Genomic DNA, 12940 nt, shown 5'->3' on the forward strand with positions numbered 1-12940 from the left:
AGGAGGGGGCCGGGGGATTGGAAGCTGGGGGCTGAGGATGTAGCTCAGTTGGTAGAGTGTTTGTCCCAAATTTGAGAAGTCCTAGGAGTGGCAGGGCACGCCTGCACTGCCAGCGCTCAGGAGGGCAGGATCAAAAGCTAAAGGTTATCCTGGGTTGCATCAAGAGTTCACAGTCGGCCTTTCTCAAAATGAGAAAGCTCATCCTACAGAGACCCACTCCTTTCGCCTGCAGAACTAGAAATAACCAACGGCAACAGCAGTTTTTAAAAATTATATTTAATACAAGTGAATAGATTAGAAGATCTGAAATGTTATAAAGCGATATACACAACAAATAAATAATTTGTACAGGAGAGCCACGTCTCCATTGCGTACCACTGTCTGGCATGGGAATACTTAAATCCAGTGACAATGGAGGAGGTCCATAAAAACGCTAACCTGTTGTCCCTTGTATGAAGTTCTTCAAGTATAAAAGTCCAATACAGTGTAAAATAGTATTTCAATTTCGTTTAAGAGTAAAAATTGCAAATATCGCACTTTCAGAAGGAAAATATAAAGCCGTATTTTAATAAACTACACGCACTACACAAGGAAAGTGGGGAAGTCACGAGTTCCCGATTGAGGAGATCCTCAGCGGCAAAACAACCAAGAGAAGGAAGCACAGAACCAGCAACATAGCCTGCTTAACAGCAAAAAAATCTCAAGACTAAAATAAACTCAGATGCGTTCAGGTAGGAGTACCCTCTTGAACAGTGCACATAGGAATTTAAATAAATCCAAGCCAACATCTTTAGTTGAATAGGTTAATATTTAATATGCTACATCTAGACCTACTAAATAACTTATGCCATGAGATGAATACATAATTTTACAGTGTCACGTCTAAAGTTCCTTCCTTTAGAGTGCAGCATAGTAAAACTTAAAAATAAATATCTTAAATAGGATTATTATTAAGGCACATTATAAAGTACATGATCATCAACCATCAAAGACCTGTAATGTCAAGAACCTTGCTGTCTTAGGTACTGCAGTCACTAATAAATAGTTTTAAATAGGACTCTGAAATAGATACTAAAAAGTGTAAAATTATTTAAAACAGGGGAAGAAAATAAAGGCCCTCCAGGCGGTCCTGAAGGGTTGAGCATCCGCTGACTTCCCCTGCCTTTACCCACTATCCCCGGTCCGTACAATAAATAGAAAAGTGGTGGCGGAAGCCCGACCAGCAGATGAAAGTTTCCCCAAGTGAAACAGGTTGGGGAGAGGGATTAGAATGTGACAAGCTCCTCCAGCAAGGACAAGGGATGGACTCTTTCCCGAACTGTGTGTGCCATTGATTGTCTGAGCGGTGGGCGGGTACAGTATCAGTCGCTCCACAATCCCACGAGTCCACAGGACAGATGAGAAAACAGCTTTGGTACCTGCCTGCCACTGTACCTACTGCCACACTCTTAAGTTGATTGTTCGATGCCCATTTAGTTCTGCAGGCCGCGGTGGCGACTGCGAGGAAGGACAACCAGCGCTTTTGCCATCTGTTTGTGTTTGTTTTTAAAAATCTACTATTACACAGAATCCAAGCTACATATTGCTCACTCCATTTTCCCTGGTTCAACTAGATTCACAAAGCATTTTCTAACTTGGAAAAGGCAGTTTGCTTCCCTGATACTATAAAAAGAGCAAAAAATAAAAATCCCCATACAAAAGTGAAGTCCCATTTGATACCCTGCCATCGTGTCCTAGTGGCTACCTGTGTAACTCAGGCTCTTTGGGATTGACTTCCAAAACTGCTTCTATCCCCCCACCCCCATCCTCCCCTCTTCATCCCCAGCACTGCCCAGAGTGTGAAAAAAGTAATGCCTCCGCTGTTTCCCGATAGCTTTGCCTTCTCCCTTTAAAGCTATTAAAGTCAACATTAACCCTCTCATTCACTACTAAAAACTGGGAAATTGGGAGGGAAAAGAGAAACCCTTTGACTTTTGAACAGACGGCTGGTCCTACTGCATTCGGTCTGTCTGCAGCTGTTGAGGCTGGTACTGGCCAAAGGCCGCTGCGGCTGCAGCAGCTGCGGCTGCAGCTGCAGCCGTCCCAGGTGTCGCAGCCGTGATTGGCTGCTGGACAGCGTAGCTGTAGCCCCCAGTGGTCACGTAACCTGCAGCAGCTGGAGATGCTGCATAGGGGTACTGGTCATAGGCAGCGGCTGCAGCGGCCGCCGCCGCTGCTGCTGAGTATTGTGCGTAGGCAGCTCCAGTGTAATCAATGTACGGCGTGGTGGAAGCCGCAGCTGCTGTGGGCTGGACGTGGGGAATAACCACTCCAGGCTGCACAAAAGCCTGCGGGTAGACGTAGTGGGCGGGGATCCTGTTAAGAAACGAGAAACGAAGTCAGACAACAGTCATCTCTAGTGGAACTCTTTGCTCAGAGATGGAGACAAACTCAAATTTAGTGGTTGCTATCAACATAGGGTTGCCATAATATCTGCTTTTTAGAGGTCCGTTTGATGCACCCTAAAAGAATTCATCAGCAAAAACAGAATGGCATTCTCCCTGTTAGAATTTTCACTTAGGACTTCGAATCATGCAGTATCATGTATGCCAGGTTTGTAAAATGGATCATGACACGCCAAGGCTGTGTATGGAAGAGAGACTTAACAGGGGCTTTATGAGGATTTGTTGAGTTCGTATAAACAAGATATGGCCACCAAATAGAAAACTCCGCGTTGTGAATACAGGATTCAGAAGGTTGTCTGATATTACGGTTCTGGGGGAGTGGTGGCCTGGCTGTAAGCGGGAGAATGGACTCCGAGCGGTCTCTATCATGGCAACCCTATTTGAAATCGCTAGGCAGACTCAGCACACATTAATCTCTCGGCAACCTCAGTCACCCTGATTAAAAATCATAATTACAAAAGAAGCAGGCGACAAAATAAAACAAAAAACCCCAAACCAGGAGTGTAAAAGTTCACAAGTGTGGTAACACAGCAGTCAACACCCCTCAAACGACAGTAGTGCAGCTCACTCAGCTCACAGAGGCTGTTGTGGGAAGCTACCGAAATGCTACTAACAGTCCCAGCGGTGATTCCCCAAGAGGTGTGCAGCACGCTTTTGCTCTCTCTTTTACTTTAATTTTTTTTTTCCATAAAGACAGAACAGTCAATCAAACCTGTTCGACTATCAGGCAACTGAGGCTCAGCCAGCTTGCTTGTCTCTATGCAAGACAGACAGAAAGGGATTGGGGGTGATGAGGTTGGTGGAAAAGTTAGGGACAGGAAAACACAACCAAATGTCTCTGAACTTAATAGAGACTTAGAAGATATACATTGCAAGGCGACGCTTACTCTGCACGTCCACTAGCTCTTACATTAGCCTCCAAGTCAGAAGAAATTGATCTCTTAGTCTATCTGCCTTCAATCTGCCCAGCTGGCTAGCATTTTGTACAGTTCAGTTGTGTGGTTATGGGTCACCCTGAAAACAGCCAAGAACATGGAACAAAAATCAAGGATCATTTTAAATGCTGCATTTGCAGCTCACACACAGGACAGACCTGAGGACCTCACTTAAGTCTTGTTTAGAAAAATGAATCACGAGAGGTTTGTTTATGAGATCTGTGCATTGTGGCTGCCGTTCTTGCCACTTGTTACCGCCCATTTATAAAGTGCTACCTCGGATATCTGGCTCATTTTGTCTTTCTTTAAATGAATCTCCCTCACAGCTCCCTATCTTTCTAAAAATAGAACACAGGCATGCTATCTGGCTGTCAACAAAACCAACTTATTAGTAGCACAAGCACAAATAACTGTCTTCGAATTCTAAAGAACTCGACACAAAACATCATCACGGTCAGGCTTTTCAAAAGCAGAGTTTTTTGTTTTTTCTTTGTCTCTTCAGAATTCTACTGGAAGCCCTCGTTAAGAACATCCACGGAAAAGATGAATTTATCAGAGAGGGTGGTGAACTCTGTCTCCCCGAGATAAAAATACACTCCATTTTACTAGAATTGTAGCTCTTTCCCAGTGCCAGCAGAAACCCTGTCACCAAGTGTTTCTGAGGACACTTGGAGATGTTCTTAATTGCATATCAGAAACCAGGCGCGGTCAGGCACACATTCAGACCTCTGTGGCAGATCAGGTGACGGGCTCACCCTTGGTGACAGGTGTGGCTATGTATAAAACACTGTCCCCAGAGCTGATATGTCCACAATGTGCAGACACAGCTAAGCGAACCTCCTCTCCTGCCAGTTTGCATGTGGTGACGGACAGCAGAGGCTGCAGCGGGCTATTTTTGATCCTGTCATGCGACAAGGGTTTCCAGCGGATAAAATGTCTTTATAAGGCCAAAGTAAAACATCTATCAGCTGCAAAGGCCAGCTAGTCTGAACCTCACTGATAGGGAGACATTAACCCTTGGTGTTCTCTGAATGTTCTGAGGACAGTACAGTGGTTGATAGGTTTGTATCTTCAAATAACAGAGTAGCCCAAAGAAAGTTTATTCTACCAAAAAACAAAACAGAAAGGCAAGATGAAGCGTTTGTGTAGGAAGAATGTGTTAAAACAGAGAAAGGACTGCTTTGAGAGTTACTGTCTCTGCACTTATGTTAATGACGACCTCTAACTGGACAAAGCTGCCCAATGAGAACTTAAATAATTTTTCTGTAAGATCAGATGAATTCCATGAAGGCTGGCAAGGGCGAGGAAGACATCTGAAAGGCAAATGAAGACCTGGGGCCTTTAAAAGATGATGGAGAAGGGGAGTCCAGAGAATCCAGAGAGACTTGTGTCTCAGTCCACGGAGAGGGTGGCAGAATGCTGAAGCACCCGGTGTGTTGGGAGTTCTTTTAGTAGTCTAAGGAACTCTGTAAGGCAAACTGAGAACACCTCTCCTTCTAGAATTCTACCAACCACTAGTCCTTTAGTTCACTATAGAATGCTCACACCAAGCAGCTACAAACCCAAGAGCCAACCAGACACCTTAGGTGATTAAAGAAAAATGACTGCATTTTCCTTTTATCTCCATCTCTTCAGGTCCCTCTGACTTCTCTTTGTGATTTCCTTCCTTCCTTCTGGTTTAAAGACAAAGTCTCTCTATGTAGCAGACTGACTTCAAAGTTATGATCACCCTGCCTCCACCTCCAGAGTTCTGGGATTCCAGGCAGATGCCACCAAAGCAGGCTAGTCTCTGTGATAGACTTTCAAGGTGACAGTATACCAGTTAGCTCTTCCAATCCATCATGCAGACTGGTGACCAAGTCTTCATTTCATCCATTCACTCAGAGGAGTCAGTAATCCTAACACCACATCAAACTATCTCTTAGATATCATCTTGGGCCTCTTACGCATCTGCTTCGGAAACACCTTTTTAGTATCTCTTTGTACTTTCTTTGGACCCAGGACAGCAGGGCATCGTACTATTTCCTGGACATGCCGCAGATCATCAGATCCCATATTAGCACATGCCATCTATCCTTGACCCAGGATGCCAACCCTCCCCTGGTCTCTACCTCATCCATCCACCCTAGCTCTAGCCCTGAGTGCACAAAAACCTTTGGAAGGCCACGTTCTCTCCGTATCTCACATGGTTCCTATGTGAAAGAGATTGACATTTTTCCAGCCCAGAGTTGCTGTACAGGAAAAAGCTCTGCGAGAGGGGCCTCCAGTGATTAGAATAGTAGTTGCTTAATAAAATCGTTCCTTATCTTCACCCTCCTTCCAAGACCTAGCTCATCTTTTTCATGAAGACTTCCTGAGACCCTTGGATCTCTTCTTCTCTTCTTCTGTCTGAGGCCCTTTCCAGCATGGATTATTTTATTACTAGATGATGAAGAAATGACATTATGTCTTTTGTGGCTGTCGCTTAACGTCAGTGGACACAGCTTCCAGGGTGAGGCAGACCGTGACTGAACTTGGAGTCATACTCTAACACCCTCATTAGTTCTGTGATGGGGGCTGGAGGGAGTTAATCAACCTGTCTGCACTTGCTCTGTTTGTACCCAAGAAAGAACCTTAACAGTGTCTTTTTCAAATGCTTATTATAAGAATCGAATGGCATAATCGATGCTAATCTCTTATCAGTTCTATGCACGGTGTACACACTGAGCGGTGCCCAGTGAATGCTTCCCTTCGGTTAGCTTGGTGTAAACTACTCCTTAAATCTCTACTTCCAAACCTGTGGTTTCTCCTTTCCAAAGCTGTGATGAGAAAACATCTCTCTCAAACAGAGACCATTTAGAGGCTGATGTTCATCAAGGCCACATGTTCCTCCATGTCTGCTCTCTGTGCTACTCCAGAAGTTCTTTCAGTCAATGGTTTTGTCTTTAGAGACCTGAGGTAACCCAGGGGCCATTTAAGGACCACAGAAAACTAATAGTCTTCTCACTAGCCTTTTAAACAAGTCAAAATTTAAGAATTCTCAAGCTTGCTTCCAGGCAGGCCTAAGATAAGAACACAGCATTCTAATGGCGTTTAGGATGACCAGGTGTGATTTGCTGCTTACAGATTTGGTATCAGGGTAGAGCTGAGAGTCACTCAAAGAAGAAAGAGAAACCTTATTTGGTCTACCTGGAATGCTATTTGCTTCTAATCTCAAGTTCAACTTGAATCTCAAGTTCAACTAATTTATGCACACTGTAACAATCACCATTACCCATAAAGATAGTTAATATCAGAAGCGATGAAAAACTAAGCACTATCAAAACACACTTTTTAAGATGTCCACAGAATACCTATCACCCTGGCAGTTCCCTTCTTTGAATTACTTTCTTTTTCAAGGAGCTAGAAGAACTACCAAAGCCGGGTCAGATATACCCAGCTGGCTCTCAAGTACGCTGTAGCTTCTCTACACACTGAGCCTCTCTGCCGAGCCTCCCTGCGAATCTATCCCATCACTCCTTATAGACACACCCAGGTCTTCACCCGCTCCTTGCAAGCTTGTCCAGGTCTCCCAATTCATGGGTTTTCTTGAGATTCTGAATTCCTCTCAAACTTTAATCAATAATTCTTGGCTGCTTTGCCATCTCCTTGTTCCTCACAAGTGAACACACAACTTCTACTTCTGAAGTGATGGACACATAAGAACAGCTGTTAATTGATTTGGTTTTCCACTCTTTCACAAGGATTCCGGGGAGGCCAGGACTGAGCTCACCATTACACCCTCAGATGTATGTTTTCTTCCATAGTCCCACATTGACTGATAGTCCACACCAATGAAATATCAGCAGAGGGAGAAGGGAGGGGAGGAGACGGAAGAGAAGAGGGGGGGTGAGAGAGAGAGAGAGAGAGAGAGAGAGAGAGAGAGAGAGAGAGAGAGAGAGAGAAAGGGGGAATACATGCTGCGACTCATTACTGTTGTCCATATCCAAGTTGGCTTGTAAGGAGCTTTGATACATAGCTATACTTAATTATAGCTTTTTTTTTAAAAAAAAGTTGTAGATGTCTCTAAAAATGAATTACTAATAGATTAAGGTAACAAGAAGGTAATAAAAAAGTGTCTATCAAAATATAACCTGCTTCTTCCAAATTGACTTTCTACTTGGTTTTGGTTTAGCTTCTATTGGGAAATGCTTATGGTAGGTATCTATCTGTGAAGACAGATTCTGGCCTTCTAGGTGATGCATGGAGATGCTTAGGTCCTAAGCTGGATAACAATAAAATTCTTCAAACCACATGGATATTCAAAATAGAACTAGAGTTACAAGAATATTGATCAGGTGGAAGATAGAGGGACTTTCATGAGCAGGATAAACTGATGGGTGGCCTTCCTCTGTGTCATGTTTTATACAGGGAACTGGGGACCTCAGGAGCTGGTAAGAGCAACCCAGGGACAACACAAAGATGAGCAGGTGGTTCACCTGTTAGGTCTGAAAAGGAGGAGTTAGTATTGTGCTACTCAAAACAAAAACCAAACAAAATTCAGGGGGAGGGAGAGCCCAAATTGGTGAGTGTTAATGAAACCTGAATAGAGCCGCTGGACCTTTATCAGAAGACCTGGAAGGGGACATACATTGCAAAAGAAAGCCCCAGAAAACAGAGACTTACAACATGCAAGCAGTGAATCTGTATTCTTACAGAGAGAAGTCACACCATTTAGCACTCACTACAAAAATGTTAAATTGAAGTCACAGGCTAATAGCTTAAAAGCAGGAGGGGGAATAAAAGGCCCTTTGCTTCCCATGGCAAAGTCAAAAGTCAACACTGCTCACCACCACCACCACCAAAAACAAACGGCAAAGAGCCCCTTCCCCAAGGAAAAGAAAACACTCGCTACAGCTCTGTTCAATTAAGTCAAAGCACACAGTTTAGCTATCAACACCACTTCATTACTGTAATAAATAAAATAAAGCACACGGAGGGCTATGGACTAGAGTGAAAAAATAAAAACAACACCACCAACATCCATGCATGGTTAATCACCATCTGAGCTTGTGTGTCTGAGTCTACTGGTTACAGAGTTTAACTCCAAAGAGAACTAGTCCACCTCTTATCATGGCATCCTTCTCATCAGTTAGCTTAACTGTATACGAGCCCTGTCAGGTTAGAAAGAGATAAATCACATTGAGTCAAGCTGAACAGCAGGAATGGTGTGGGACACATGTCTTGTGCACAAGTCATACCTGGTATTTTTGTTTTGTTTGTTGGGCTAATCATAAGCCCAACATTTGGCTGGTTTGGAGACTGCATACTTGGTCAGATAACTTGACTCATCTAAAAATATTTATAGCATCAACATTAAAAAATACATAAGCATATATAAATATGCACAACCCGGAACATTCTGTGACACGTCGACCTTGTCAGCTCATAACAAAGAGACAGGGAAACAAACGGTGACCACGTGGAAACTTCGGAGGGTTTGATGAATCCACTTACCCGAAAGGTCTCTGTATAAGGGCTGGGTGAAGCTGTTGGACACCAAAGGCGAAACCTAGCAATAATAAAAAAAAAAAAACCCCACAAATTTTCCATTTGTACACGATTAGGGACTTACTATCCCCAGATGGAAACTGCAACCACTAATTCTCATTTAGAAAGAATCACTCTATGATACTTTGGATTATACATGGACATGTTCTTTATACATGAAAAGAACATATGTTTTATAAATGTTATCATTCATCCTAAATAAATATTTGGATAGACTAAGATTGGAAAACTTTAAAAAATAATAGCAAAGTTTAGTTAGCAGCCATAAAAAAAGATTAAAAAAAATTTTAGACCAGAGAAAACTACTCATGAGGGAGACCCAAGAACAACAGTGAAGTTAAATTCACAAATATTTCTAGAGCTGCCACCCATGAGCAGGGGTGGGTGGGGGAGGGAGACTGGGGTCAGAGAAAAAGGTCTTACAATTTAGAACATTCTGGAATGCATAAAGTATTAAATTTACATATGCATAAAACATAAAGTTACAGTTTACGTTTGCATTGCATTAGGCATTTACAATATTAAAATTTTCACAAAAACAAATTTCCCCATCATTCATTCTTTTAAGATCAGTACACGCACAAAAGATGTTTCAGAAAGGCACAGCTTTGAATGTTCGTGGGTACTTCTCCGTCTATTCCCTTTCTGACAACCCAGCCTGTGAACGGAAGTGTCAACCTCTTTTTAAACTTCTGTAGGAAAGGCTTAGTGAAAAAGCACATGACTTAGTCAACGAAGTTGCTTGCCCAAGGAACCGAAGGTGTTTGCTCTGTTGTCAACTGAGTTATCGCCAATGAAGGTAAAGGGCAGCAGCAAGTAAAACGGCGGGCCGTATTTTCACACAGACAAAAATACTACATCCCGTTGGCAGCTAGCCGTTATGGGGATTTTCCTAAATTATTCCGCATCTCCAGCTAAGCATCAGTTAAAAAACAATCTGTAACCTGTGAAGGTGAAACTTGCTGCATGTAAGTATTTGATTGCTAGTATTCTGTATGTGAAAGTATGTGCCCTCGCAGCCATGCCCGCTCTGAGCACTGTGTGGCTGTCCCAGACCACTCTGAGAAAGGAAGCTCACTGGCTGGTGGTGATAGGGCCCACACAGCTTACCTTCTTAGCTACAAAAGAAGACAAAAAATGTGTTCATCATATAGGAAATGCATGAAGTAACTTCTGGGTGTAAGCTCTTCAGAACCTAAGTTCTATTTTTGCACATAGCTACGTTTCAAGAACCCAGCGGCATACTTAGAACACTCATGTATCTTTAATGCCTTGGTGGAATAACCAGCCACTGGGATCAAGTTTTACCAAACACAACTATAGTTTTTCAGGAAGCCAGTGTTTTCTGGGCTGGGAATGACAATGGGGATCATTCCCCTCCAATGGGTGGGAAGTAGGGAGGGGGGAAAGAGAAGATGTTGCTCACCTGGCTGCATGATTCTTGGTTTTGCTCCCAAGTATGCCAGATTCACGTTGGCCTTCCTACCGTCAATGATGGGGTTGGGATCCTTGCAGGCCCTTTCGGCAGCAGCCCGGTCAGCCATGGTGACCTTAGCAACATAGACAGACATACACACAAAGCCCTCAGTTAACCCCTAAAGGAAAATGTCAAGTCACTGAGCTTGCTTTCTTTCCTTTTCTTTCTTATTTGGTAGGGGATTGGGACATTAACTCTTCATCCTCCGTTTAAAAAAAATAAGCAGAAAGAAGAAAAGAGGAAGGAAGAAGCCCTCTGCCTCCACCGAGAAAGTCCTAAAGGTGCTAGTGTAGGGCCTAACAGACATTTGGAAGCCACGATTTGAAATGCCTGTGGATTTATCCCCTTGCCAGGGTACCCTTTAGGTCTCCACCCCAGCCCCAGAGGCACTATGGGTTTTAAACAAAGTCCACCCTCAAATCAGCCGGTTGCTCCCAACAGGCAAACACTCCTCGGCGACAATAGCGATTGCCCAGCTCGCTCCAGGCTCCCAGCTCTTTGAGCGGCTGAATTTGCCTCTTTAAATCTCCAGGAAGCTTAATGCACAGTTTCAGTTAGGCAAACAGCCAGAGGGTCAGCCTTTTCTTTTTCTTTTCTTTTTTTTCCCAGAATCTACCTTTGCAATTTAAAAGGTAGGGGTGTGACAAGAGAGGAAACGGCAGGTCCAGAGATCCTCAGGGTCTCTTCCCTACCCCGGCTTCAACGCAATACACACACACACACACACACACACACACACACACACACACACACACATTTTTTTTTTTAAACAAAGCAACAGAGCACTTAACAAACAGCTTCCAAACCCGTAACGCCACAGTGCGGGGCTCAGATCTCCCTCCCAGCTCTCTACAGCCCAGACCTGGCTCTCATTCCCGAGCTCTACTGCCACTTGAAAGAGCATCGTCTGAGGTCCTCTAAGTACACCGCGAAGCAGGCACAGGCCCTCGCTCCCCAAGCCCCGTCACGCTTAAAGTTTCAGCTCAGCTCCAAGTGGAGGAGGCGTCCGGGAGGTCCCACATTGCCCCTCACCCCAGCCATGATCCCCGGGGGCCTGGGGCAACTGGATCCCTTCTGGCCTGTCTTCGATCTTCCCGCCAGGACCTCTCTTAGTTGCCCCTTACCCACCCCAAGTCCTCTTTTCGTGTAACTTACAAATCCGTAGCCCCGGGACTTGCCGGTCTGCCGGTCGGTGATGACCACCGCCTCCTCGATGTCTCCGAAGACCTCGAAGTACTTGCGCAGGCTGGCGTCGGTGGTGTGGTAGGGCAGCCCTCCCACAAAGATCTTAGTGTACGTCGTGTCCTTCTGGGTCGTGTGCATCTTCGCGCCCGCCCCGCGGCTCGGGCTCCGGCTGCGGCTGCGGCTGCGCCTGGTCCTGGGGCTCCGCGTCTCCCGCGGAGCGCGCCGGCCGCCGGTGGCCGAGGGCGCGCGCGGGGGCGAGGGCGCGGCGTGGGCGCTGGGCGCGCGACTTCCCGAGTGGCCCGGGGCCCCCGACACTCGTCCGGGTGCTCTGATCCCGTCTCCGCGTCCGGTCACTGTCCAAATCCTCCCGATAGTCCCGGGTGACCAGCTCCGCGGCCGTGGACTGCGCGAGCTTTTTGCACTCACCCCTCGTGGAAGTTAAAAAAAAAATTAAACGCAAAGAGAGGGTGGTGGTCTCCGAGTCCAGAAGAGGTAGACGTTTCTCAAAAAAAAAAAAAAAAACAAAAACAAAACAAAAAACAAAAAACGAGTAGCTGGAGTGGAAGCGGGAGAGGCTCAGAGGCCACCGCGATCCGGGGCACGGAGGTGGCAGCTGGGGGCGCGGCGCTGGGCCCGGCTGGGACAGGGGACGGTCCCTCCTGCCAGGGAGCTGCCAGACTAGTGCGGACGGAGGACAGCTCTTCACCCCTCTGTTCCCTTCCCCAGCGGCCCGGGGGTCGACGCCCGGCTGGGGAGGGGGCGGGCCGGACGCCTGCGATTGGCCGGGACAGCACCTGGGGCGCCCGGCGCCGCCGCCCCCCAGCTGTTGGGAACAGCTGCTTCTCTCCCGGCGCACGGCGCGGCGCTGGGTCGCCTGGCTGGGGCTCCGGCGCTGTTGCTGGGGTAGAGTTGGAAACGGCTGGAGGCGGTCAGGCTCTGCTGTTGCCTGCTCCTACTGGTCAAAGTCGCAAAGACCCCTGGCGACTCGGGCAGGGACACAGAACAGTCAGAACAGGCCTGGAAGGGGAGCTGCTTGGCTCTCCAAAGCCGAACACGAGAGCTCTTCGCGCTAGGCCTCGGTGGCACGACCTATTTGAGAGTCCCTAGGGCTTGGGGCGGTTTGTAAGGAGACCTTCCCTCCCAGACACCTGGGGCCAAAGCGATCTGTCTCCTCTAGGGGTCTGGACTATGAGAAAGAGACCTCAAGTTTTCTTGGCCCCCAAAAGCTGGTGCTGTGGGGAACCAAGGGGTAGAGCCCGGTGGTGTGTGTGTGTGTGTGTGTGTGTGTGTGTGTGTGTGTGTGTGTGTGTCTGTGTGTGTGTCTGTGTCAATCGTGCTGTGTTCTCTGCTTCAAAGGACTGCACCTGCCA

General features: G+C 46.2%; 1 protein-coding gene across 5 annotated transcripts; it reads right to left on the bottom strand.

Annotated features, from left to right (window-relative positions):
- Positions 1 to 259: 259 nt before the first annotated feature.
- On the bottom strand, positions 260 to 12615 carry Rbm24 (RNA binding motif protein 24). 5 transcript variants are annotated; one of them, XR_012910371.1, is made up of 6 exons: positions 11541 to 12613; positions 10335 to 10458; positions 8855 to 8909; positions 8599 to 8689; positions 8399 to 8511; positions 2218 to 2355 (listed from the first exon to the last, which is right to left on the bottom strand). XR_012910371.1 is itself a non-coding variant. In XM_075969764.1 (5 exons), the coding sequence occupies exons 1-4, from the start codon at positions 11706 to 11708 to the stop codon at positions 3183 to 3185; spliced, it is 366 nt and encodes a 121-aa protein (XP_075825879.1). In that variant the 5' UTR covers positions 11709 to 12615; the 3' UTR covers positions 2250 to 2355; positions 3157 to 3182. The 5 variants fall into 5 exon arrangements, 3 of the variants coding, with proteins under 3 accessions (XP_075825877.1, XP_075825879.1, XP_075825880.1); XR_012910370.1 differs by lacking the exon at positions 8599 to 8689; XM_075969764.1 differs by lacking the exons at positions 8399 to 8511; positions 8599 to 8689 and adding an exon at positions 3157 to 3201 and having other exon boundaries at positions 2250 to 2355; positions 11541 to 12615.
- Positions 12616 to 12940: the final 325 nt, after the last annotated feature.

Source organism: Microtus pennsylvanicus, chromosome 4 (assembly GCF_037038515.1).
Source record: "Microtus pennsylvanicus isolate mMicPen1 chromosome 4, mMicPen1.hap1, whole genome shotgun sequence".
NCBI classification, from domain to species: Eukaryota; Metazoa; Chordata; class Mammalia; order Rodentia; family Cricetidae; genus Microtus; species Microtus pennsylvanicus.

Bases quoted from the DNA above. Each gene is read 5' to 3' on its own strand.
- Rbm24 (XM_075969762.1), bottom strand. From the start codon at position 11,708: ATGCACACGACCCAGAAGGACACGACGTACACTAAGATCTTTGTGGGA. The intron at 10,459-11,540 runs GTAAGTTACACG...TATGTTGCTAAG, and splicing joins AGTCCCGGGGCTACGGATTT to GTCACCATGGCTGACCGGGC. The intron at 8,910-10,334 runs GTGAGCAACATC...TATTATTGCTAG, and splicing joins ACCAAGAATCATGCAGCCAG to GTTTCGCCTTTGGTGTCCAA.